This window comes from Emiliania huxleyi, assembly GCF_000372725.1.
Source record: "Emiliania huxleyi CCMP1516 unplaced genomic scaffold EMIHUscaffold_92, whole genome shotgun sequence".
Classification (NCBI taxonomy): Eukaryota; Haptophyta; order Isochrysidales; family Noelaerhabdaceae; genus Emiliania; species Emiliania huxleyi.
The window spans coordinates 291,763-316,799 of record NW_005195149.1 but is presented as its reverse complement, the minus strand read 5'-3'; the positions used below and the strand labels follow the sequence as shown (position 1 = coordinate 316,799).

At 67.1% G+C, this 25,037-nt stretch overlaps 5 protein-coding genes across 5 annotated transcripts in view; 4 read left to right on the top strand and 1 right to left on the bottom strand.

The window, feature by feature from the left end:
• EMIHUDRAFT_43798 (hypothetical protein) overlaps positions 1 to 331 on the top strand; it is a gene marked incomplete at both ends in the record, with an annotated part of 1,350 nt that extends 1,019 nt beyond the window's left edge. The window contains one exon of the mRNA XM_005757219.1: positions 89 to 331. Within this exon, the coding sequence (XP_005757276.1) occupies positions 89 to 331 (243 nt within the window). The remainder of the gene's footprint in view (positions 1 to 88) is intronic.
• Positions 332 to 7,960: 7,629 nt separating this feature from the next.
• On the top strand, positions 7,961 to 8,572 carry EMIHUDRAFT_220628 (hypothetical protein; the record flags this gene model as incomplete). Its single annotated transcript, XM_005757218.1, has 1 exon — positions 7,961 to 8,572. The coding sequence occupies one exon, from the start codon at positions 7,961 to 7,963 to the stop codon at positions 8,570 to 8,572; it is 612 nt and encodes a 203-aa protein (XP_005757275.1).
• An 823-nt stretch (positions 8,573 to 9,395) lies between these two features.
• Positions 9,396 to 10,055, bottom strand: EMIHUDRAFT_220627 (hypothetical protein; the record flags this gene model as incomplete). The annotated part of the gene is made up of 1 exon (XM_005757217.1): positions 9,396 to 10,055. The coding sequence occupies one exon, from the start codon at positions 10,053 to 10,055 to the stop codon at positions 9,396 to 9,398; it is 660 nt and encodes a 219-aa protein (XP_005757274.1).
• A 1,375-nt stretch (positions 10,056 to 11,430) lies between these two features.
• On the top strand, positions 11,431 to 19,337 carry EMIHUDRAFT_220626 (hypothetical protein; the record flags this gene model as incomplete). The annotated part of the gene is made up of 12 exons (XM_005757216.1): positions 11,431 to 12,612; positions 12,718 to 13,107; positions 13,489 to 14,975; positions 15,044 to 15,238; positions 15,418 to 15,439; positions 16,770 to 17,030; positions 17,107 to 17,274; positions 17,423 to 17,524; positions 17,596 to 17,695; positions 17,863 to 18,513; positions 18,607 to 18,759; positions 19,162 to 19,337. 12 exons carry the CDS (start codon positions 11,431 to 11,433, stop codon positions 19,335 to 19,337), a joined length of 4,887 nt encoding a protein of 1,628 aa, XP_005757273.1.
• A 3,315-nt stretch (positions 19,338 to 22,652) lies between these two features.
• EMIHUDRAFT_428552 (hypothetical protein) lies at positions 22,653 to 24,957 on the top strand. The gene is made up of 8 exons (XM_005757215.1): positions 22,653 to 23,251; positions 23,323 to 23,385; positions 23,531 to 23,593; positions 23,762 to 23,925; positions 23,999 to 24,092; positions 24,178 to 24,426; positions 24,586 to 24,696; positions 24,788 to 24,957. The coding sequence occupies exons 1-8, from the start codon at positions 22,658 to 22,660 to the stop codon at positions 24,911 to 24,913; spliced, it is 1,464 nt and encodes a 487-aa protein (XP_005757272.1). The 5' UTR covers positions 22,653 to 22,657; the 3' UTR covers positions 24,914 to 24,957.
• Positions 24,958 to 25,037: the final 80 nt, after the last annotated feature.

The window sequence follows — 25,037 nt, the reverse complement described above, 5'->3', positions numbered from 1 at the left end:
TCCCCCCCCCCCCCCCAACACACACACACACACACACACACACACACACACACACACACACACACCACCCCCTGCTCCTTTTGCGCAGACGAGCGGCCTCGACGGCGCGGCCACCCTCTCGCTGCTCAACTGCCTCTCAGATCTGCAGACGAACCAGGGCCTCACCATCGTGTGCGTGATCCACCAGCCGCGCTTCTCGGTCTTCAAGAAGTTCTCGCACGTGCTGCTCCTCGGCGAGGGCGGCAAGCAGGTGTACGTCGGCCGCCAGGACAAGGTGCAGCCGTACCTCGAGCGGCTCGGCTTCGACATGCCGCAGGGCGAGAACAGTGCGGTGAGGCTCCTCATCTCTCGGCTGCATCTCGGCTGCATCTCGGCTACATCTCGGCTACATCTCCCACAGGACTGGATGATCGACGTGACGTGCGGCCTCTCGCCCAACAAGGACTCCACCTTTGTGGCGCCCGACGGCCTGTACTCGGCGTGGGAGACGCGCTACGCCGCGCACGCGCTCGAGCCGTCCCTTGAGTGGTAGATAGATAGATAGGAAGGCGAAACACAGTCCGACCAACGGCTGGACACCAGCGCGGTATGGGTGGACGCGAGACGGGCGGTGACGGTCACACAGGAGCGACACACAGAACCGCAAGACAAGACACTCAGCCAAACTGACTGCCACACATCCTGAGCGAACTTCCCTAGGTACTCCGGCGACCCGGCCCGGCCGGAGCAGCTGGCCGCGCTGCACCCGCGGCGCGGCGTGAACATCTGCGTCGCCATCTCCACCATGCTGGGCCGCGCCTTCCGCCAGATCGACGTCGAGATCGAGCTGCGCTGCTGGCTCGTCTTCCTCCTCCTCGGCTTCATCGTCGCCATGGCCCTCAGCCTCGACTACCAGTGGGCAAACGTCCCCCACATCCTCGACGCCGGGAACGACATCTTTGCGATGTTCGTCGCGGTGATCCACCGCGCCGACTTCGGCGACACCAAGGTGCTCACATCAACGCACACCCCCGGACCCACCGACGCACAAGCACAGACAGTCGAGAAGGGAGAGACAGCAACAACAGTCTGAAGTCAGCGCAGGGTGAGTCCCAGGAAGGCGAATGCGATGACGGCCTCTAGTGCGAGCCCTATCTATGTACAGCGAGTCAGGAGCCGACCGACCCTCGCGTCCGGTGCTCACCGCAGGTGCTCACCCGGCGCGAGCTCAACTCGGGCGTCTCCGTCATCGCCCTCTACGTCGCGGTCACGCTCCGCACGTGGGTTGTCTGCTTCTTCCAGGCACACACTCTCACACACGCACACACACAACACACAACACACAACACGCACACGCACGCACACACACACACACACACACACACACACACACACACACACACACACACACACACACACACACACACACACACACACACACACACACACACACACACACGCACACACACGCACACGCACACGCACACACACACACACCGCTCACCCGCGCGCACCGGGCCTTGCACTTCAAATATGCCGTGGAGCTCCTCTCTTTTCGACGTGGAGTCGCGAGGGTCGCCTGGCCCTTGCCCCACCGCCCTGTGTGTGTGTGTGGAGAAGTTGACCGTACCTTGTACCGTCCCTCCGTCCAGGCCTTTGCCTTCTGCGTGCTCAAGTACGTCCTGCTGCCGCCGTACCAATACTTTGGCGTCTACCTGATGGGGCACGTTGGCACCGCCTTCTGGTGGGCGAGCGCGGCGCATTGGCTCTCCCTGGTCCTCGACCAGAAGACGGCCACCATCGTGCTCCTCTTCATGCCCAACATCTGGAAGATGTTCGATGGGTCCGCCGCGGGGGAGGGGCTGCGCGAGGTCAGTGCCGACCACTGCCACCTGCGGGGTCTGATAGGTTGCAGTAGCTGATACTGGTGTCGTTGGTGGTGATAGTGGAGACATAGCAGCCTGCATCTGCCCACTTCAAAGCAATAGTTGTTGAGTCAGTGTCGTTCGTGATAGGGCGAGGAGGACAACACGATTCGCAACGAGACGGCGAGCTACATCACCCCCGCGCGGTGGTACATGCAGATGACGTACTCCAAGGAGATCTGGGACTACCCCGAGAACGTGCAGAACAACCGCTACGTCAACGCGACCCTCTACTCGCGCGACTTCCCTACCGACGACGACGGGTCCTACGACCTCCACAAGGCCTGCTCCGAGGGCGGGCTGATGCTCTTCCTGACGCCATTCTTCGCGCCGCCCTTCTACATCCTCACGCTCCTCACCCTCACCCTCATGAAGGCCTCCAACAGCAAGGCGTGCGGCGGATGCTTCGCCGGCATTGCCAGCCGCTTATACGATACGTTCGGCTGCTGCCACGTCCCCGCATTCGAGCTTCCCAAGGTGCGAGGGCCGTGTCGCGGCTCCCTTGAACCCCATCGCCACACGTGAAGCGAGCAAACGCGCCCCCCCCCCCCCCTCTCCCCTGGGCTCTCGGCGATCCCGACCCCGGAGAGCGGAGCCAGACACCGCGCATTCTGTGCGTGCAGGCGGACCGTGTGAAGGAGGCCATCCCGAAGTTCAAGATTGGGGGCACGTCGCAATCGGACGCTGCGGCGACTCCGGAGGCGGACAAGGAGACCGCATAGGATCGAGGGCCATGCGATCGCGCTTGGTCTTCTTCATCCTCGCGACACCGAGTCCAAGTATCCCGCCTGTCAAGGGTGCTGCTCCGTGATCGCCGCATGTTCGTCGCGGCGCCCGCTCCGTGATGGCTACTACGTTTGAGCCCGCGCGGGGGGCAGGCATCTTGTCCCGATCGGGCCGGAGCCCACGCATGTTTTCGAGGGCCCCTTTCCCGCTTGCCCACGCATGTTTTCGAGGGCCCCTATCCCTCCCATTCCGTATGTCAGGTGCCCACGCATGTTTTCGAGGCCCCTTTCCCAGTCTAATGAGTATAATGTCTCTAAAGAGTAATGACAAAAGTCTGTGTAATGTGTATGCGCGCTGACGCGCTCTCCGAGAGGGCGAGAGCGAGGCGCAGCGACACCACATCACGTCAATGCGAGAGAACCACGCAGACAGGCCACAGCCCCTGTGCCCTGAGGCGAGTCGTGACGTCAAAATCGTGTGGGTTGGTGTGCGGGTTGTGTCTGGAAAGGAGGGGGTGCACGGGTCTGCTCACCCACGGCACTGGGGGGGGCCTTGGTGCACTTTGAATGCGCCGTGGCGCTCCCCTCTGCCCGTGTCTGCGGGCTCTGGCGAGATGCGAGGGTCGCCCCCCCCTTGCCCCACCACGTTGTGTGTGTGGAGACGTTTACCCTTACCTTACCTTTACACGTAACTACTTACTCGCTGCATGTCAAGGTGCCGCCGCCGCCGGAGGGGTGAACGAGGCCGTCGGCAAGCAGCGCCAGTGTGTGGCCCATCTCGCCCCGCCGGACGTGGAGAACCTGGTTTGTGGAGCGTGACTGTGTGTGTGTGTGTGTAGGTGGGGGTGGGGGGGGGGGGGGGCACGCAGGGCAGAGGCAACGGTCATCGGCTCGCCGAGGGGGGAACGAGGAGGGGGGAATGGGCGGTCGGCGTCGGGGTAGAAGCCGCAGGGCGTACGGGGTAGCCGTCACTTTCCTGCCTCACAAGGGCGGGGCTGTCCCGGAAAGTGAGAAACGCCGGGCAGCGTCACGTCCCCGCTACACCCTCCGCTCTAAGATCAGCGAGAGCCTCTTACATCGGCTAAGTCTCCTGACAAGGGACACGACAGGCAGGCTCGCAGCGCGGTGCACGGTGGACTCCCAACTCCACTGGCGGTCTCATCTCAGTCCCGTGCCCAGTCGTGCGAGTTGTACCCGAGTAAAATAGTAGGGGGAGGGCTCCCAGGGCCTGGAGGTCTTTTCAGTTGCAACCATGATGATAGGCAAGGCGTTCAGTGTAGTGAAGAAATAACAAGAAAAGGACATGGTTCGACCTCGCGTGCGAGATGTGTGTCGCGCCCCTCGTCGCCGGACACCTCCCGACACGGTGTGAAGAACAATCTCGACCGCTACTACGCCACCGCCCTTCTCACTGCGCAGCTCACGGCCCTCCCTCTGGGTGAGCTGATGTCGATCATCACGCCGTCGAGACTTTGGCGAGGCATGGGGCGCGCTGGCAGCGCCGCCATCACCTACTCTCCCTTCATCTCGGGATGAGATCGCGATCTCGGCGATCTCGGACGATCTCGAGCGAAATGTGTTCGTGTGCGTCGCCCATCTCTCCCTGGAGATGACTGTAGACTGCTCTATTTATTCTGGGCACGGGACTGGCGCGCACTGGCACTAACACAGTAAAAAGAATTTTACTGGCTAACTCTAGGAATTTTGCGCTCGCTGGGCGTGCGCCCGTGATTTGTAGTTCTCTTTTGATGGGCCATACCCCATACGCGCGGGGCCGGCGGCGCGTCGTATTCACTCGCGCACACTGTCGATCGAAGAAAAGAAACGCAGTGTTCGGGGCCGTGGTGAATAGAATTAGAAAAAAAAATCCCGCCACGTGAGAGCGACACGCGAGGCCGAGGGTCGCCCAACTTCCGGGGCGGACCGTAAGCGGCGAGAGCAGAAGACAAGTAAATGCAAACGAACACGCCGGGTGAGGGACGCGCTGCTCCCGCGCGGCCCTGCAAACTGCGCATAGACTGTCTTGCAAGGATCTTTGCGGTCCAGTCGTTCCAAGTCAAGCGGATGCGGGCGTGCTGGGCGGCCACGCCTCGACCTTCTTGGGCAGCAGCTGGTTCGATAGGTCCTCTCCGTGGCCTAGGCAGGCGTGGTCGCCCTCGCCCCAAGTAAAGACAGCGCCATCGGCGGTGATGGCGAGGCTGTGGTCGTTTCCCGCCGACACAGCGACGACACGCCGACCAGCAAAGGCCTCGACCTTCTTGGGCGGCAGCTGCTGCTGCTCGTCGCCGTGGCCCAGCCGGCCATCGCCTCCCAAGCCCCAGCTCCAGACGCTGCCGTCGGCGGTGAGGGCGAGGCTGTGCAGACCTCCAGCCGACACGGCGACGACGCGCTGGCCTGCCAAGGCCTCGACCTTCTTCGGCAGCAGCTGCTGCTGCTCGTCGCCGTGGCCCAACTGGCCATCGCCACCCCGGCCCCAGCTCCAGACGCTGCCGTCGGCGGTGAGGGCGAGACTGTGCCATGCTCCAGCCGACGCGGCGACGACGCGCCGCCCCGCAAAGGCCTCGACCTTCTTGGGCAGCAGCTGGCGCTGCTCGTTGCCGTGGCCCAATCGGCCCCCACCTGCACTGCCCCAGCTCCAGACGGCTCCGTCGGTGGTGAGGGCGAGGCTGTGCGCGTCTCCAGCCGCCACAGCGACGACGCGCTGGCCAGCCAACGACTCGACCTTCTTCGGCAGCAGCTGCTTCTGCCCGTCGCCGTGGCCCAACTCGCCATCCTCTCCATCGCCCCAGCTCCAGACGGCTCCGTCGGCGGTGAGGGCGAGGCTGTGCAGACCTCCAGCCGACACTGCAGCGACGCGCTGGCCAGCAAAGGCCTCGACCTTCTTTCGCTGCCACTGCTCCTCCTCGTCGCCGTGGCCCAGCTGGCCGTTGCCTCCATCGCCCCAGCTCCAGACAGTGCCGCCGGTGGTGAGGGCGAGGCTGTGCGCGAACCCAGCCGACACGCTCACGGCGTGCTCGCCGCCGAGCGAGGAAGGGAGGCGGGTCGGCGTGTTGAGCCGCGTCACGCCCTCGCCGTGACCGAGCAGGGCTGGAGTCCAGTGCGGCGCAGAGCCGCACGACGAGAGCCGCCCCTCGCCGTCGATGAAGACGCTGTGCCGATCGCCTGCCGCCGCCCTCGCCGGCGGGTTGGACTCGCACAGCAACGCGGAAACGCACAGCCACCGCACGGCGCAGCCCTCGCCCTCTGGCTGCGCTGGCAGCTCGAAGCCGCGCTCTTGCGCCCACAAGCGGATGGCCTCCACCGCAAGCGAGGCGTGAAAGAGCAGCGAGACGGCCGCGACGCGAGCGATGTCGGCGGGGTCGCAGCGAGAGACGACGCGCACGAGTAGCTCCGTGGGGAGGTCGAGGAGGCGGGCGGGCGGTGGCGTGTCTGGCGAGGGAGCGGCGGTGGCGGCGGCGGCGGAAGCGGCGGCGAGGCGGCGCGAGCGGCGCGAGTGGCGCGGCGGGGTGGACATCATCGCGAGGGAAAAGAATTGTCTTAGGCTCTTAACACAGATGCAAACTGGCGCGTGCTAGTTCTGTCGGCTTCGGTTTTCTTCTTTCTGGCGGCATGAGCGGCGCCGCGAGCCCGACTCTGCCGCCCGAGCTGGCGGTGGGCGACCTGGCCGCGCTGCGAGCCTTCCTCTCCGGGCGGCGGACGCGCGGCAGGCTCAACGCGCGGCACGACACCGAGAAACAGGACACGCTGCTGACCTGGGCCGCTCGTCACGGGCAAGCCGAGGCGGTGCGGCTGCTGCTCGAGGCCGGCGCGAGCGTCGGGGCGACGACTGGCGGCGGCGCGTCGGCGCTGTATATTGCGTGCCAGGAGGGCCACCTCGAGATCGCGAGGCTGCTGCGCGACGCGGGCGCAGCGGTCGGCCAAGCCATGGATGGTGGCGTCACGCCGCTGTACATCGCGTGCCAGAAGGGCTACGTCGACATCACCCGGCTGCTCCTCGAGGCTGGCGCCGCGGTCAATCAAGCCTCCGACAACGGCACCACGCCACTGCTCATCGCGTGCCAGAAGGGCCACGTCGAGATCGCTAGGCTGCTGCGCGACGCTGGCGCAGCGGTAAGCCAAGTCATGGATGGCGGCTACACGCCGCTGCTCATGGCGTGCGCGGAGGGCCACGTCGAGTGCGCCCGGCTGCTCCTCGAGGCTGGCGCGGCGGTCAACCAAGCGGATTCTGAAGGCCGCACGCCGCTGTACGTCGCGTGCCAGGAGGGCCACGTCGAGTGCGCCCGGCTGCTCCTCGAGGCTGGCGCGGCGGTCAACCAAGCGGATTCTGAAGGCCGCACGCCGCTGTACGTCGCGTGCCAGGAGGGCCACGTCGAGTGCGCCCGGCTGCTCCTCGAGGCTGGCGCGGCGGTCAACCAAGCGGATTCTGAAGGCCGCACGCCGCTGTTCGTTGCGTGCGAGGAGGGCCATATCGAGTGCGCCCAGCTGCTGCGCGACGCTGGCGCGGCGGTCAACCAAGCCCGCAACAGCGGTACCACGCCGCTGTTCATGGCAAGCCAGCAGGGCCAGCTCGAGATTGTTCGGCTGCTCGTCGAGGCTGGCGCAGCGGTCAACCAAGCCAAGCAGAACGGCGCCACGCCGCTGTTCATCGCGTGCCAGCAGGGCCAGCTCGAGTGCGTTCGGCTGCTCCTCGAGGCTGGCGCGGCAGTCGACCAAGCCAGGCAGGATGGCGCCACGCCGCTGTTCATGGCGTGCGCGGAGGGCCACGTCGAGGTCGCCAAGCTCCTCTCCTCCTACGGCGCCTCCCGCGCCGCGGTGCCGCCCGTTGGCACGCCCGAGGAGATCGCAAACCTCTTTGAACACGCCGACCTCGCCGCCTGGTTGGTCGCCAGCCGCGGCTGGACGCCGCTCGCGCACCTTGAGAGCCTCACCGCCGCCCGCGCCACCGCCCTCCTGCGCAGCGGCGCAAGCTTGCACGAGGGCGAGCCGACGCCGCTGCAGCGCGCCGCGGGCGGCGAGGGCGAGGCGGCGGCGCTGATCCGGCGGGCGGCGGCGCCGTGGTCGCCGGCAAGCCACTCGCTCTTCCCCGCGGCGGCGCGCGCGCGGGCGGCGCTCCTCGTCCTCTCGCTCTACGAGATCCACGAGCGGCACCATCTCGACTCGGCAGGAAACACGAACGGCATCGCGGCGCGCGACTTTAGCGCGTGCGTGCTGCGCTTCGCGATCGCGCGCGAGACGCAGTAGCGTGGCGCGCGATCGCAGTGTGCCGCACGCGGTGGCGCGAGCGAAGAATAGCCGGTGAGTGTCGACGCCCCGTCAAAGATAAGACAGAGAATGAGAAAGAAGAGAACGGCCAAAGGGGAGAGGCGCGTCGCAGTCTACGTAGTGACTATGCAGGTCTCCCGGCGGCTAGTGCAGCAGCTCGCGGCTCGAACCGCGTCACGCAAGGCCAAGAAGATCCGGCAGAAGGAGCGCCGGGCGAAGGAGGCTGGCGAGCGCGCCGCGAGCGAGGCCGAGCGCGCGGAGGCCCCGCGCGCGCAGCTGCGCGAGAACATCGAGTACGTGGTGGCCGGGCTGCGGTCTGCAGCTGCGCAGGCGCGCAGCCAGGCCGGGTCCAATATAGGGGTCGAATACTCGCTGCCCCCGGAGAGGGACGACGGGTATCGACGCGGCCCCAGCAAGGTGTACGCCACAGTTCCCCAGGGGACCGTGGCGACGACGGTCGCCCCGGACTGGCTCGCGAACGAGCTGGCCGAGCACGGAGAGATCGATGCGGCATACCGCGACCGCATAGTCATGCACCTGATGACGGCCGCCGGCGCCTCGGCGCCGGCCGACGCCGTGTTCAGGTTCACGGCTGGCGAGGCGATGCAGACCGAGGACGACGACGAGGACGCCGACCGCTCCGAGGAGTATTCCGACGACGGGAGGGTGTCCGACCTGTAGCTGGCCTCACCCATATCTTACCCCTTCTGTCCCCCCCTCCTGCGACCCCCCAGGCCTAGATGGAGTAGTCACAGATAAGCCGGATGAAGATTCTGCCCCACACAGCCCCTTACCCCTTCACCCTCGCCTCCCTGCTTGGTGTTTCTGAACACGTAGACGTCCACGCTGTGGGGGTTGTGTGCGGGTTGTGTCTGGGAGGGAGGGAGTGGGGTGCAGGTTGCTCACCCACGGCACCGGGCCGGTGCTTGCACTTTGAATGCCGTGGGGCTCCTGCCCGTGTCCCGGGCGTGGAGATGCGAGGGTCGCCCCCCCTTGCCCCACCACTTTGTGTGTGTGGAGACGTTTACCTTACCTTACCTTAGTGCAAAATTTCTTCAGACGCCGTTCTCCATGGCGCGCGTTCCGCGTAGCTATGACAGGGACCGCGGCCGCGGACCCGGTGGCGGACGGGGCTGGTGCGCAAGCGCCGGCCACCGTCGTGCCGCCGGGGATGCGCAGCGGACGCTGGGCGGCATGCCTGGAATAAGCTAGGTGAACGAAAAATCGAGTGCGGGTGGGTAGGGCTTAGGTAGGTAGGTAGAAAGGTGAAGAACAGCCAGGCTCGGACTGGACACCAACGCGGTATGGGTGGACGCTAGACAGATGATGACGAAACGCACGAGCGACACACAGACACAAACAGGCTCACAAGACACTTGAAACAAGAAAAGAGAATTTAAACAAAACAACTCTCTCTCACAGCACACAGGCTCGACACAGGTGCGAACTGGCGCGTGCTCAAGAAAAGAGAAAAACCGCCTCCACACGCGAACCTCCTCGTGTCCTAGCTCCTCCTCGAGATCATCCGACGGGTCACCCGACGTTCGAAGACGCTTTCCCGATCGCTGTCCGAAGACGCGTCGTCGGGACGGGAGTCGCTGGCCGGCAGGTCCTCGACCGCCGGCTCCTCCTCGACCGCGGGCTCCTCTGGCGTGGGCACGTCCTGCAACGTTTCTGGAACGACAGCGAGAAGCGCCTCCGCGCCCGCCTGCCGCCGCTTGCACTTGCCCAACTCCTTGTCCACGCCGCTCGCGTGCGTCTCGAGCCGCTTGCCGTACACGACCGCCTGCTCGAGTCGCGCGCCCGCCAGCTCGCCGCGTAGGTCCCACACAAGGTACGCCAGCGCAGCCTTCTTCAGGTTCTTTATCTGGAGAGCCATCAGCGCGCCGCGCCGCTGCGACGAAAAGAGCGTGTTTACGGCAGCTTTCGCGGCGATGAGGATGCCGTTGGTGACCTCGCCGACGATGCTGACCTCGTTGGAGGGTGCGGGGACGAGTTGGTTGCCGAGGAGCATGGTCTCGAGGCGATTTAAGAGCGCGGTGGGCTCCAAGGCGAGCTGCGCCGAACTGGAGCGAGTCGGCCGCGCCCGAATTGCTGGCACCGCATCGGCGCCGGTCGAGTCCGACACGACCGCGGTCTTCTCCACCGGCTCGAGGTTCGCCATCCGCGGCGCTGCACCGCGGATTCGAACGGCTGCTCGCTCCTGCTCGGCGGCTGGCCTGTCAGCACGGCGCTTCGAGAGGGCGGTCGCCGTCGGTGCACGTTGACTATCATGGCGAGCGAGCAGCCCCGCAGTGAGTGGATGCAGCCCACCGGAGGTACTGTCTGAGGTGGGGCCCGGCGCGTGAGGCTCGTCGGCGTCCGCCATCACCGCCTGCGGCCACTGCAGAGTCGGCCAAACCAGGCTTGATTTTGGCCATTTTGGCACGGACCCTTGCGGACTCTTCACAGCTGGGTCCCGGTGCACCCGGCACCGTGCCGCCCGTCGTTAGCATGGCCGTCGTTACTTTCGCCGCCGCCTCTGCTGCTTGTCGGCGGAGCGCCTCGCGCCTTCCCTCGTCTCCATGCTCCTGGTCTTGTTCTTTTTGTTTTCCTGCGCTTCCTGTCGCTCGTCCGGCGACGTATCTTGCCGTCTGCCTTCGCTTCCTGGCGGGCCGCGTTTCCTTCCCCTCGTCCCGTCTGTTTTCTCCTGCGTGGTCGCCCTCGCGTGCGCCGCTCGCCGTCTGTTCTCCTCTCTGCTCGTCGTCCTCGTCCCCTCGCTGTCGTCGCTTCCCTCCGGCGCTCGCCGCATCGTCGCTCCTGTCACCGCGTTTCCTGCGCTGGCCTTCGCCTTCGAGCTCGCAGTGGGTCGTTTTGGGTGTCATTGACTGGGTGGCAAATGATCGCAGTGGGCGTCAGAAGACTTGTCCTTGCGCGAGGAGAGCTCGATAGACTCGAGGGGCCAGGATATGCAGCGAGGAGGGCGGAGCTGCGCCGAAAGGCGCAAGAAGCCGCGAGAACAAGGGACCGGCATGCGGCGGCGGCGTCGCAGAACGAGGCAGAGGAGAGCGACGCGACAGAGGAAGAAGCGACAACATCACACCCCTCTCCTTAAAATCCCTGTGTGGTGGCGGCGTGCCGTCCTCCCATCCCTCCCTTGGGTTGTCCGTTTTCTTTCTTTTAGACAGGCTCGACACAGCCACAGGTGCGGATGGCGCGTGCTAGCACTATCACAGGCAAACCACCGGAGCCGCCTAAGCGACTCCGGTAAGCACGGCAATGCACTTAGCGTGCTCGGAATCCCTAAACTTGCGTAACCGAAAGGAACTTCGGCGGGAGGTTGCGCCATGGCAACTCATGTCGAGGCAGAGGCCCTCGATGCGGGTGCGAAGCAGAAACGCACGATTGTGTACACCTTTGATTGCTTGAAGATTATGGTCTGATGAGCGTCCACCAAAAAGCATGCTGACACACACATAGACTGATCACAAGAAGAGGCCAGTGCGCGCCACTCACGGTGCGAAAAATTCTTTTTATCTCGTTACCGACCTTGTTACACGATGGACGCGCCGACGCGCGAAGCCTTCCTCGCGTGCGTCCTCGCCTTCGAGCAGCTCGAGTCTGGACTGCGGCCATTCGTCCAGTACATTATTGAGGTCCCGTTCATCGCGTCGGCACTCAGCCTTGCCGCTGCGAGTGAGCTGAGTGCGCTGCCGCAGCCGTGGGTGTGGTCGCAGCCGTACCCTTCGACCACGAAGGTCTTCCCCAAGTCGTATGGCGCGTGGATGAAGACCGACGCGGTCGTGCAGGGCTGGATCCGCGTCCTCTTTGGCGGAGCCGGCACGGTCGGGCTGCATCGCTTGGGCAAGCCGTCTCAAATCCCGTGGCACAACGCCGACGAGCAGAAGTTCGCGGACATCGTCGCCAACGCGGTGAAGCAGCGCGCTGCGGCGTGGGAGCTCGCCAAGATGCTCATCGACTCGCTCGACAGCGACCGCGCCGCGGCCAAGGCGAAGACGGGCGCCGAGGGCTTCGCCGCCGATGGGCTGCTAAAGCTGATTCGCTTCTGCAAGGTGTTCGAGGAGAGCGTACCGCCGCTGCACGCGGCAGGCGTCCTCGATGTGGGCGGCCCGCTCGACGAGGCGGGCCGGGCGCGCAACCACACCTTCCACCCGAGCGGCGCGTCTAGCTTCCAGCTCACGCAGGCGGAGAAGGAGGAGCGCATCGGGAAGCTCGAGGCGGTGCTGGGCCTGGTGGAGAGCTGGGCAGGCCTGCCGGAGGACTGCAGGAGCGCCATCGCTGCGGCGAAGGCGCGGATGGCGGAGATGAAGGCGCCGGGCTACGCCACGCCAGCCGACGACCGCCGGCGCGTGTACGAGATGTACCTGCAAACCGCGGCGCAGATGGCGGACCTCAAGGTGGAGGCGGGCGCCGCCAAGGCGGAGCTCGAGTCCATCGGGCAGTGCATGCAGACGCTGTGTGCCTCGCTGCCCAATGATTGGGGGCGAGACATTACTGAGGCTGCGCTCCACAGGCTCGGACTGGACCAGCTGCCGGCGCAGCTCAGCAGCGTCGAGCGTCAGGTGGCTGCGATCACATCGAGCACGCAGCGGCGAGACGAGTTCGCGCTGATCGATGCGAGGCAGCAGCGCGAGGCGGCAGCGCTCCAACTCCGCCACGCGGACGAGAAGTTGCAGCGCCTCGAGGATCGGCCGGGAGTAGCCCTCCTCGAGGATCACTCCGTTGTTGGCGGCGGCGGCGGCGGCGGCGGCGGCGGCGGCGGCGGCGGCGGCGGCGGCGGCGGCGGCGGGCCGCAACCGCGAACCCCAGCAGGGGCGGCGGCGCAGGACATTTTTGTTTCGTTGCGGCTGGGCGAGGCGCGGCGCCAGGCGCTTGAATTGAAGGCGGCGATCGAGGCGGAGCGGCCCGGCGTCAAGTGTTTCGTGAGCGGCAACAATCCCAACGGAGAGTACATCGACGAGCTGATCTGCAACGCCCTCCACAATTGCCGCCTCGTGATTATTATGGGCTCGAGAACATACGGCTTGCGCACCGAGAGCGCTTTCAGCACGTTTCAGGAGCTGCAGTGGATCCTCCAGACGCGGAAGCCCCTGTTCCTGGTCAAGATGTGCGAGGGGCCGTTCGAGGTGAGCACGACGCAGGTCAAGCTCGGAAGCAACATCAAGTTTCGGTTGTGGCTGCCGGGCACGGCGATGCCGGAAGGCCTCGTCAACGAGGTCCTCTCCAAGCTCGACAGCTGCGCCGCGCCGTCGAGCAACGCGCCGCCACCCGAGATTTCGAGTGGAGTCGGCGGCGCTGGCGGCACTGGCGGCGCTGGCGGCGCTGGCGGCGCTGATGGCGCTGGCGGCGCTGGCGGCTTTGGCGGTAGTGTTGGCGGCGGTGGCAACAGCACAGGCGGCGGGGGCAGCGGCGACGGAGGCGGTAGCGGCGACAGCGGCGGCGGCGACGGCGGCGGCGGCGGCGGCGGCGGCGGCGGCGGCGGCGGCGGGGGCGGCGGCGGCGGCGGCGGCGGCGGCGGCGGCGGCGGCGGCGGCGGCGGGGGCCGGGGCGGCAGCGGCGGCGGCAGCAGTGGTGGCGGTGATTACCTTCATTTGCAGGGGCAGGGGGTGCTGGTAGCCATGGACGCAGATCGGGCTCAGGTGGCCGCCGCCTTACTATCACAGCAGCAGCACCTCGTTGCACAGCAGCTGGCGGGCGTGGCCGGCCACGTGCGGCTCGAGGATCTCGGCAGCGCCATCCCTACGGCCCGGCGGCTGAGCATGCAGCCGCTCCTTGAGGCTTTGCTCAGCATCGGCGGCGGCGGCGCAGGCGCGACGCTGCCTGTGGCGAGCTCGTCCGCCGGGCCGCCCTCCTCCTCCTCGCAAAGCGGCGGCAGCACGGCCTCCTCCGTCATGACCATCACTATGGAGGGAAGCTTGTCTGGGCCGCCGCCCTTCGACTGCCAGAAGTTTAAGGAGAGGCTCGCCAGCAAGCTCGACATGACGACAGAGCAGCTCAAGCTGAGGACGGTGAGCCGCGGGGGGAGGCGAAATCACGAGGTGCAGACGAGCCCGGGCTTGAGCATCCGCGTTGAGGTCGACGAGGAGGGCTATCTCACCTACGAGTCGAGCGGCTACTCCTCGGAGGACGGCAGCGAGGCCTCCGATTTGTCCGCGGCCGAAACAGACATTCAATCGGCGGTCAGGTTGGCCCTCAGGCCACAGCGCCGCATCACCCCTGACGCGATCGAGGTGCTCTGGACCAAGGAGGGCTCCATCATCGTCTGCGTCAAGCTCGACCTGCCGTACGCGCTCAAGCTGATGGACCTCTACTTGCGCGGCGACTCGAGCTTGAAGGACGAGCTGCGCGTCGTCGGAGTGGGCTTGGTGACGGCGTCGCCTGACGGCGCCGCTATGCAGCCGGAGGAGTCGTCGATGCGACAGTTCGACGAGCGTGCAATGCCGCCGGCGCGAGCCGCCGCGCCCTCCCTGCCGCCGTGCTCGGACTGCGGCGCGAAGAGCGACTTCGACCTCGAGCTTGGCAAGGCGACCTCCCGCTGCGGCATGGTCATGCCGTATCGGCCCGCCCCAGCCCGGCAGGCGGCAAAGAAGTCGCCGACGCGCATCCAGAAATGGTACGCGGAGATGTCGCGGCGGCTCGGCGGCTTGCCCTCCTTTGTGGTCAAGGACGCCTCGCGGATGTACCACGCGTGCCTTCTCAAGGACAAGGAGCGGCAGGGCTGCAAGGACCTCGACCTCGCCCTCGCGGCGCTCGACCGCGCGATGTGCAAGATCGGCATCCTGCGCTCGCGGCCGGACCTGCTCGCGTCGACGGCGCAGCGGGTCGACGGCGACGGGCTGACCGCGGGCAAGCTGCTGGTCGACTCCAAGGCCAAGGAGCCGCTCCCCTCCGAGTCGCCCACGCTCGAGAAGTTTGTAGTGCTGCTCTGCAAAGAGCTCAACCTGCGCGGCCAGTGGGCAAAGATGGCGGCGGCCGTGGCCGCGCAGGCGGACGCGCTCGGCGCGGGTCGCGACACGCCGCCCCTGACGCTCGCCGCGACGGTGTGCGTCCTCGTCGTCGAGCGCCACCCGCCGAAGGAGGCGCCGTCCTCGCAGACGATTGCGGCCGCCGCCGGCGCGCGGCCCAGGGGAGAGGGGGCTGCGGCGCGTTGAGGGTTGGAGTAGAGGAGGCGTGGTCCATCCCTCCGGTAGGCCTGGAGGAGAAGGACCTGCTCGAGACGTACCAGATGCAGCTGCTGCCGCACCTGCAGGCGCTGCTCGACGCCTCGCAAGAGGCCATCCTCCCGACGGCGCCGCCCGCCCTCGGCTTGGGCGGGGGGCTGAGCAGCGGGCTCGCCGACCCCCGGATGTCGCCCCAGTGGAGGGGAGGCGCAGCGCTCGGGCCCGGCGGGCTCGGGGCGGCGGGGCCCATGGCAGCAGCTGCCGCGGCCGGGCCGTTGGAGCGGCCGTCCACGGACCCGCGCGGCGACGGGCCGGGCGCGGGGCTTCTGGGCGGAGGACAGGCCTCGCACGAGCGGCCCTCCACAGACCCGCACTACTCGCTTCTGCGGTGCTCGCCGCGCTTGCACCCTCCAAACGCGTCGCCCCTGCTCGGGCCTCGCGCGATGCCGCCGCCGCCGCCGCGCCGCCCGGCCGACGGCGACCACGCGGCCGAGGCCAAGCGACGAAAGATCGACCCCAACGCGCCGCTTTCGGATGGCGACATCGAGGCGTTCCTCGAGCCAGACATGCACACCCTCGACGAGCAGTACGGCTCCATGGCGGCCGACGAGCGACACGCCATGGCGGCCGACGAGGGCCTCGAGAAGGTGAAGAAGGATTGGAGGGCGCTCGAGGACCTTTCGGAGCAGCAGAAGAACAATCCCACGATTGTGACGATGGCAGTGGCGCAGAACGGCCAAGCGCTGAAGCACGCCTCCGACGAGCTGAAGGGCGATCGCACGATTGTGCTGGCGGCGGTGTCGCAGCGCGGCGGTCAGGCCTCCTGGAGGGCGCTCTCTTACGCTTCGCCCGAGATGAAAAAGGACCGCGAGGTTGTGACGGCGGCGGTGCAGCAGAACGGCTCCGCGCTGCAGTTCGCAGATCCCGTCTTGAAGGGCGACCGCAGCGTCGTGCTGGAAGCAGTGGCGCAGAACGGCGACACGCTGAAGCACGCTTCGGAGCTGCTGCGGACCGACCATGGCGTAGTGCTGAGGGCGGTGGAGCAGAAGGGCGACGCGCTAAAGCACGCCTCGGAGCAGCTGCGGGGCGATCGCCACGTGGTGCTGCAGGCGGTGGCGCAAAGTGGCTCCGCGCTCAAGCATGCCTCGGAGCAGCTGCGGAGCGACCGCGGCGTCGTGCTGAAGGCGGTGGCGCAGAGTGGCTCCGCGTTGGAGTACGCCTCGGAGGAGTTGCGGGGCGACCGCGGCGTCGTGTGGAAGGCATGCACCTTCTATGGAAAGTTCAGCCGGGACTCGCTCAAGTATGCATCCGATGAGCTGAAGGGTAACCGCGACTTCATGCTGGAGGCGGTGATGCAGTACGGCTCTTCGCTGGAGTACGCATCGGAACAGCTTAAGGGCGACCGCGGCGTCGTGCTGGAGGCGGTGAAGCAGGACGGCTCTTCGCTGGAGTACGCATCGGAGGAGCTACAGGCCGACCGCGGCGTCGTGCTGGAGGCGGTGAAGCAAGACGGCTCCGCGCTGGAGTACGCATCGGAGGAGCTGCGGGGCGACCACGGCATCGTGCTGGGAGCGGTGAAGGAGAATAGCTCAATGCTGAAATTCGCCTCGGAGCAGCTGCAGGGTGACCGCGAGTTCATGCTCGAGGTGGTGGAGTACCTCATCCGCCGGACGTCTGATGATGGCTTGGACTACGTGGGCTACGTGGGCACCGAGAAGGGGATGCTGGCCGCTTGCAAGTTCCTGAACCTGGACAAGAAAGGCCATAAGTCTGACCTGGCGGCGAGGCTGGAGGAGTGGTACGAGCGCGAGGCTGCCCCTAAGCGGAAGAAGCAGAAGACGGACGGGGGTTTGGCGGCCAGCGGCCCGGGCACAAGCAGCGGAATTCCTACAGCAGCTCCGACGCCTCAGTCCGTCCTCGGGGGGCTGCTGCCTCCCGGAGCCACTCACGGCCCGCTGGTGGGCAGCAGCGACGCCAGCGTGCTCGATCGCGTCGAGACGGCGCCGCTCGTCGCCGTCGGCGCCGCCGACCCGCCGCCCTCCTCCCGCACGCGAGGCCGGCCCCGAGGCTAGCGAGGTTGAGCGAGGCGTAGGCGCTGTCGTCGAGGTGATGCCCGTCGAGGAGTCGTTCCGAGGGTCCCGGTACGAGGCGGTCGTGCTCGAGACGGACGGCGGGCGCACAAAGATCCGCTTCACCTCCTTCACCGAGGAGGAGGCGGAGTGGGTGCCGACGAACAGCTTGCGGCCGCCGCCGCCCACCCCGCCCGGCGGCGAGGGGCGCAACCCGAACGAGTGGGCAGCCCAGCTACTGGTGGTCGGGGTCGTGCGGGGAGGGAAGAGCTGTGGGTGGAGAGAGAGAGGGCTGCGAGTAGGCGGCCAAGCTGCGGGTCGGCTCACTCGTCGAGATGTACGCGGACGGCGGCTGGTGGGACGTGCTGGTCGGCGAGATGTCGACGGCACGGCTCACTCGCGAGGTGCGGCGTGCGCGTGTGCCGCCCCTGCCCGGCTTGCGCCGTCGCTGAGTCTCGCAAGCCTTCTCCTTCAGGTGTCGTACTTGTGCCGCTCCCCAAACTCCGGCGACGAGCACGAGGTGACCGCCTCGTACTTGAGGCCGCGGTGGGAGTGGCGCCGTCGCCAGCTCGCAAGTGTCGTTTCTCCGTGAGCCCCCTCTTGGGATCATACGCCGGAGCCCTGCCAACAGGCGCCCCGCCTACTCGCAGTGGGCGACGCTGCACGACGGCGGCCGTCGCACACTTGCCCACGAGGTGTGCCGAGCTCGAGGGGCTGACCGAGCATTCCCTCGAGTCTTTAGGCGCCGTCTACTCGCTGCTCACGACCGTGCAGCCGCCGCCCGTCGCGGACGTGACCTACATCAGCGTGGCCGTCGTCGCGCCGCGGGCGATGCAGAAGGGCGAGACGCTGCGCTGCGCGCTGCCCAACGGGTCTTTCTTCCAGCTCCCCATCTCGGGCAACATCGCCGCGGGCACGCCGCTCGGCTGCAAGGTTCCGCAAAAGGCCCCGCCGCCGCAGCCAGTGCGGTTCCTCATCGTCCCGCCGGGCATGGGCTACGGCGCCAAGGTGACCGCCCTCTCGCCGAACGGGCACGTCGCTCACGTTGGCGTGCCGCTGGCGCCTCCGCCCCCGGGGTCGCGGATGGCGGTGCCGGTCCCGCAGGAGCAGGCGGCGCGCTTCGAGGGCCCGACGGCGTACGAGCGGCTGCAGCAGCAGCGGCGTTCGGCCGGCCAGCTCATCTCGCGCAAGGCGCGCAACCACGAGAAGGCGGCGAAGGCATCGGAGGACGGCGGCGAGGCGCAGATGCAGGCGCAGCAGGCGCAGCAGGTGACGTGCGCGCCTGCTGTCGTCGATGAGGAGGTACGCTCCCCGACACGGGATGTTGCAGCGCTCGCGCCAGCGGCGGCCTCGGTCATGAGCGGAAGCGGCAGCGGCGCGGCGCAGCTCGAAGGTGGGGCGCCGGGCAAGGCCCTGCTGGCCGCGCCGCCGGCCGCGCCGCCGACCGGTGGCGTTCCGCCGGCCGACCCTGGCCGCGTGAGTCAAGGAGTCGATCAAGTGGTGGGCCACGAGGTGGGGACGGGGCTCGGGAAGCTCAGGAACAGGACGATCTATCGCGACCCCGCCGACGGTCGCTTCAAGATCTTCTCGGAAGGCAATGAGACGGTGCTGCACAACAAGCACACTTGGACGCGCTCGAGTGATGGCGAGAAACGCAGCGGGCAAGACGCTGACGTGCTTCCGCCGCAGCGGCAGCGAGGTATGGCAGCGGTCGCAGCGGTGGCGGCTTCGGCCATGACCGCGGGCGGCGGCGGCTATGGCGCGGCGCAGGGAGGCGGGTCGCCGGGCACCGCTCCACCGGCAGGGGCTCCCTGTTTGAAGCGCCCGTTTTCCTCGGGCTCTGCGCCCTCGCGCTTCAAACAGGCGCGTGGCGGCGGCGGTGGCGGCGGTGGCGGCGGCGGTGGCGGCGGCAGTGGTGGCGACGGTGGCGATGGCAGGAGCGGCGGCGGCAGCGGCGGCGGCGGCGGCGGCGGTGGTGGTGGCGGTGGCGGCAGCGGAGGCGGCGGCGATATTGGAGAGCAGTCGGTGCCGCCCGCGCCAGTCCACCCGGCGTTTGCTGCTGGCCTTGGCGAGTTGCCTCCTGGCATCTCACCCTCGGATGCGTCAGCCGACCTCTACGCCGAGGACGCCCTGAGCGGTGGACAGCCGCCACCGCCCACCGGCAGCGGCGGGTGCGGCGTCCACGGCGAGGTCGGACGCCGATCCGATGTGCGATAACGCGTGCACTCATTGTGCATAACATGCGAGTTCTTTCTACATGCTAGCAAAGACGAAAACAGAGCAAAACTGCCTGCGCGACGGGGCCCCCCGTCCTCGATCCGGGCCGCAGCGCTGCACCTGCAGGGCGCCGCGCCCGGGGACCACGCGGCTCTCTCACCACCTCCAGGTGCCCTTCGTCCATTTCCACGCCGGCCGGCTCGACGAGACCTCACCGCTCACTCAAGCTTGTCTCGAGGTCTCGAGTTGTTTTGTCGAGTTGGTGACCAAGAATGTCTAGAGAAGACAAAAGAAAAACGTGTTGTATGCGTCCCAACCGGGGGCCGCAGACTGGCAAACACCCTCCAGGACGAGCTCCAGCGGAAGCTCGGCCTTTGGCTCTCCGTGGCGCTTCCCACCCTTCGGGTCGCGCTCGAGCGGGGCATGTCAGTCGATTTCTTCGGCGACTACCTTTACAACAAGGCCCACCACCGGCGGCCCCACGACGGCGTCCTCGCCGCCTGGGCGGACGCGATGCGCGCCCCGGCCAACGCGCCGGTCGTGCACGGCGACAAGGAGAAACCAGAGCTCACCCGGCAGTACAACGAGGGGTACAAGGTCGACCTCGCGGAACCCCACGCTGGCCCGGGAGGATGCGATGAGGTGAATGAAGTCAAGCTCTGGACGCCCCTCCTCAAGACCTCCTCGGCGGGCGTTGGCAACGCCTCGAGCGGCGGCACGCCCGCCTCCGTTGGCCACTCCTACGCCTTCGGCAACACCGAAGAGAAGGCCCGCCGCCTAAACATGGGCTGCAAGGCGCGCGGGCAACCCGGCCAACCCTTCGACCACAAGAACGGCCACGGCTACGTCAAGGCGCATCGCGGTTTCTACCACGACGCGATCTTTGTCAAGCGCAACAACTTCAACCTGCTGCTCCACGAGACGTTCGGCGGCGGCTTCTCGCCCACCGCCGTTCTCAAGCTGCGCCGCCTCGCGCGCAAAGTCGCGCGCGGCAGCGTCGACCGCACGGCCTACTCGCCCAAGTACTCGCTCTCTTTTATGTCCCACCATGCAGAGCGCATCTCTCTCTCTGTTGTGCGAGGCGTGAACCGCGCCATTCGCTCTCACCTGGCAACCCTGTCTGCACGTCTCGCGCGCGCGTGAACAGGGCTCCAGGCCCCAAATGACGTGTGAGTGTTAGAGTTGTTTGGTATTGCTAAAAATCTCTCTCTCAGACTGGTTCTGCGCGCCAACGGCTGGTGACGCTGTGTTGCCCTTGAGCTAGTCCTTCCCCGGTCGCCTAGCCTCTGCGCTGTCTGGCGAACGCCTGTATGCCATGCGCGCGGACCACGCTTGCGTGGATACGTGGCTGGCAGGCTGACCCGTGTGCGGGCTAACCTGCGCACGGGGAAGCTTCACGGGTTCGAGTCGCCAAACATTAAGCAGCGGAGGTGTGCCGAGGGGGACCGGGAGGCGGTAAGCCGTCGTCGCCCGGCGCTGCATGCAGCACCGTGGCGATGGCGCTAAGAGGTTCCTCTTTTCCGCGCCCCCCCCCGCAAGGCGCGCGATACACACATGCGTTTACTCTGGTCTGGTCTCTTATTGGCTCCGATGGGATGGCGTGAAGGTATCTCCCCCAAAGTGCTGGTCGTGACCAGTTGACGCTGCCACGTTCGGCCGTGCCCGAGAAGGGGCGCGGTCGACACAAGGCGCGAGACACACGTCCCCCTGTGTTCACAATCGGCCAACCCGCCCACGATCTCTCAAGCAGCTTACACACACACCAGTCGACTCGCATCGGTTGCCTCCATGAACGGCGGAGCTATTCATACTCACACGAGATAGGAAAACGAAAGCTGCGGAAAAGAAAAAACCGTTACCACAAGAAAAGAGAAAAACTCGTCAACACGCGAACCTCCTCGTGTCCTAGCTCGCCACCGCGACACATATGAACCCGAACGTGCGCGCCCCGCCGCGTTCGCCTCCTCTACCAGCCAACCGCTCTACCCCCAGCGGCGCTCTCCCACTCCCGCGGCGTGCGAGCCTCAGAGCGTCTGGTCGGGCATCGCCGCCAAAACTCACCGCCGCCTCCCACTCACCGCCGCCTCCGCCCGCTGCAGGCGCCAACCTTCAACTTCAACCCCGCGGCAGGCGCTGCGTGGGCTCGCGCGTGCGGATGCGCCCCGAAGCGCACCGCTCACCGGCCCCCTGCCCCTCCCTGCCCCGCAGGCTCGTTTGTGCCCGGCGGCAATGACGGGCAGGCGCCGGGCGGCCAGCAGCAGCAGCAGCAGTACGCACAGCAGTACGGGCAGGTGGGGCTGTACGGGCAGCGGCCGCCGCACCCGTCTATGCAGCAGCAGCAGCAGCAGCAGCAGCAGTACATGCAGTACCAGCAGTACCAGCAGGGGCAGGGGCAGCAGCAGCAGCAGCAGCAGCGGATGCACCAGCAATACCAGCAGTACCAGCAGCAGGGGCAGCAGGGGCAGCCGCCGTACGGGTACCAGCAGCACCCGCCGGGGCAGTACCCGCAGCAGCGCCAGCAGCACCTGCAGGACCCGCAGCAGCAGCGCCAACCCGGCAAGGGCGGCGCCGGCCGGGGCGGCGCGCCGCAGGGCGGCAAGGGAGGGCGGGGCGGGGCGGCAAAGGGGGGCGGGGCGCAGGAGGCGGCGCCGATGAGCGCGATCCAGAAGGCGGAGGCGCGCGCCAAGGCGGCGGCCGCCGAGGCGGAGCGTCAGGCGGCGCAGAAGAAAGCCGAGCGCCGGGCCAAGCGACTTCCGAGACACTTCCTAGACACTTCCTAGGCGGCGCAGAAGAAAGCCGAGCGCAGGGCCAAGGCGGCGGCAGCCGAGGCGGAGGCGCGCCTTCGCCTAGAAGCGGAGTCCGGGGCTCTTGTCTCCCAACCGGCGCTCGAGAGGGCGCGGACTCCGCTGCACTCCGCCGAATTCCGCTGCACTCCACTGCACTTCACTGCACTCGTACCCCCTCGTACTCCCGCGGTGCTCTGAAGACTCTGCGCAAGACCGTCCCCCCGCCCCGAGGGTGGCGTCTCCACGTCTTAGGCTGCAGAAGCCAAGGCGACTTCCTAGACACTTCCTAGACACGTCCTAGACACGTCCTAGACACGTCCTAGACACGTCCTAGACACGTCCTAGGCTGCAGAGGCGAAGGCGGCCGACGAGAGGGCGGCGGCGGAGGCGGCTGCAGCCGAGGCGGCGGCGGCGGCGGAGGCGGCGGCCGCGAGCTCGCCGGCCGGTGACGAGGCGGGCGAGGCGGCCTCCAGCTGGGAGACGGCGAGCGCGACTATGCCAGAGGAGACGGCGCCCGAACCGCCGACGTCAGAGATGGAAGCACTCAAGACGGCAGAGGCGGCGGGCGCGGCGGACGGAGGTGCGGCGGCGGCGGCGGCGGCGGCGGCGGCGGTCGAGGCTGCGCCCGCTGCAGCGGCCGAGCCGGAGGCTGCGGCGGGCAAGTCGGAGCCGGCAAAGGACGAGGCGCGCGACGAGAGGGAGCACCTAAACTTGGTCTTCATCGGCCACGTCGACGCAGGCAAGTCGACCTTCTGCGGGCAGATCCTCTACCAGACCAACCAGGTGGACGCGCGCACGATCGAGAAGTACCAGGCCGAGGCCAAGGAGAAGAACCGCGACTCGTGGTTCCTCGCCTTCATCATGGACACCAACGAGGAGGAGCGCGCCAAGGGCAAGACGGTCGAGGTCGGCCGCGCCCACTTCGACTCGGAGAAGAAGCGCTACACGATCCTGGACGCGCCGGGCCACAAGAACTACGTGCCAAACATGATTGCGGGCGCGTGCCAGGCGGACGTCGGCGTGTTGGTCATCTCTGCTCGCAAGGGCGAGTTCGAGACCGGCTTCGAGCGGGGAGGGCAGACGCGCGAGCACGCGCTGCTCGCAAAGACGCTCGGCGTGCGGCTGCTGGTGGGGGCCGCCGCGCACAAGGGAGACGAGCCGTCTAGGAGCCTTCCGGGAGCCTTCCGGGTCCCTTCTAGGTGGTTGTCATCAACAAGATGGATGACCCCACGGTGAAGTGGTCCAAGGAGCGCCTCGAGCCTGTGCCCTGTGCCCAGCCCTCTCCACGCCGCGATGCGCCCCCTCCCCCCTCGCTGTTGCAAACTGCTGCGACGGCGGGGACGTGTCTGTCCTCGGCCCGGCCCTAGCTTGGGATCTCCGCTTTCTGTCTTTCAGGAGCGCTTCGAGGAGTGCAAGGACAAGCTGTCCCCCTTCCTGAAGGGCTGCGGGTACAACGTCAAGAAGGACGGCGTCCGTAGAAGCGGAATACGTGTTCATGTACCCCTAGGGCACGTATTCAGCTTGGAATCTTCCGCGGTATTCCGCTGCATTGCACTGCCCGTAGTCACGCGGCGCTCTGAAACACACGGCACAAGACCGCCTCCCCGCCCCGAGGTTGGCGTCTCCCCACCAACCTAGGACGTCGTCTTTGTGCCCATCTCGGCGCTCACCGCGGCCAACGTCATCCAGCCATTCTCCGAGCCGGGCTGGATCGACGGGCCCTGCTTCCTGGAGGTGCTCGACCAACTGCCGGCCTGCGAGCGCAACCGGGACAGCGCGCTGCGGCTGCCCATCCTCTCCAAGTACAAGGACCTGGGCCATCTCTCCCCCTCTCTGCCCACCTCTCCCCATCTCTCCCCATCTCTCCCCTTGCAGGTACAAGGACATGGGCACCATCGTCGAGGGCAAGGTGGAGCAGGGCACCATCCGGGTGGGCGACAAGCTCTGCGTGATGCCCAACCGCGTGACCGTCGAGGCGCTCCAGCGGTCGGCCGCCCGACTTCTGTTTTACGGCCGCGGGGTCTGCCGCACGCCGGTTTCTTTTTTGTTGACAGGTGCTCCAGCTGTGGCTCGACCAGGAGGAGGTGTCGTACCTCATCGGCGGCGAGAACGCGCGCGTCAAGCTCAAGGACATCTCCGACGAGGACATCATGCCCGGCTTTGTGGTTGCGCCGCGCGGTGGCCTCGCCTGCCCCGCCGTGAAGCTGTTCGAGGCGCAGATTCGGATCGTCGAGCTGCTCGAGCACAAGTCGATCTTCTCGGCGGGCTACACCGCCATCCTGCACGTCCACGCCTCCGCCGAGGAGCGCCTCCCCTACCCCCACGGAACCCGAACCCATACCCTACCCCCACGGTACCCGAACCCTGCACGTCCACGCCTCCGCCGAGGAGATCGTCCGGCTGACGAGCAGCCTGCACATGTCCGGGACACGTCCATGACATGTCCGAGACATGTCCTGCAGGAGAGCACGATCGTCCGGCTGACGAGCAGCATCGACAAGAAGACGGGGCAGCGGTCCAAGAAGCCGCCCATGTTTGTCAAGTCTGGGGCGATCGTCACGTGTGTCATCGAGGTATCGCAGTCCGCCCGCCTCGACATGTCCGGGACACGTCCATGACACGTCCGGGACACGTCCATGACACGTCCGAGACGTGTCCCTGCAGGTTGAGCAGTCCGTCTGCCTCGAGCCGTTCGAGCAGTGCCCCCAGATGGGCCGCTTCACGCTCAGAGACGAGGGGTCGACCATCGGGATCGGCAAGGTCCTCGCCCTCCTCGATGAGGCAAAGTGAGGGTAGTGGCGTGTCCGTGTCCGGCGGCGCTTCCCGCCGCGGCGGCGCCTCGTGGCTCCCCCCCCCCTCCGCGGTGGAGGGACTGACCCGATGGCGGACCGGATTCCTTGTCCACCGGACATCG

Bases quoted from the DNA above. Each gene is read 5' to 3' on its own strand.
- EMIHUDRAFT_428552 (XM_005757215.1), top strand. From the start codon at position 22,658: ATGGAAGCACTCAAGACGGCAGAGGCGGCGGGCGCGGCGGACGGAGGT. The intron at 23,594-23,761 runs GTCCGTAGAAGC...CCACCAACCTAG, and splicing joins ACAACGTCAAGAAGGACGGC to GACGTCGTCTTTGTGCCCAT. The intron at 24,697-24,787 runs GTATCGCAGTCC...GTGTCCCTGCAG, and splicing joins TCGTCACGTGTGTCATCGAG to GTTGAGCAGTCCGTCTGCCT.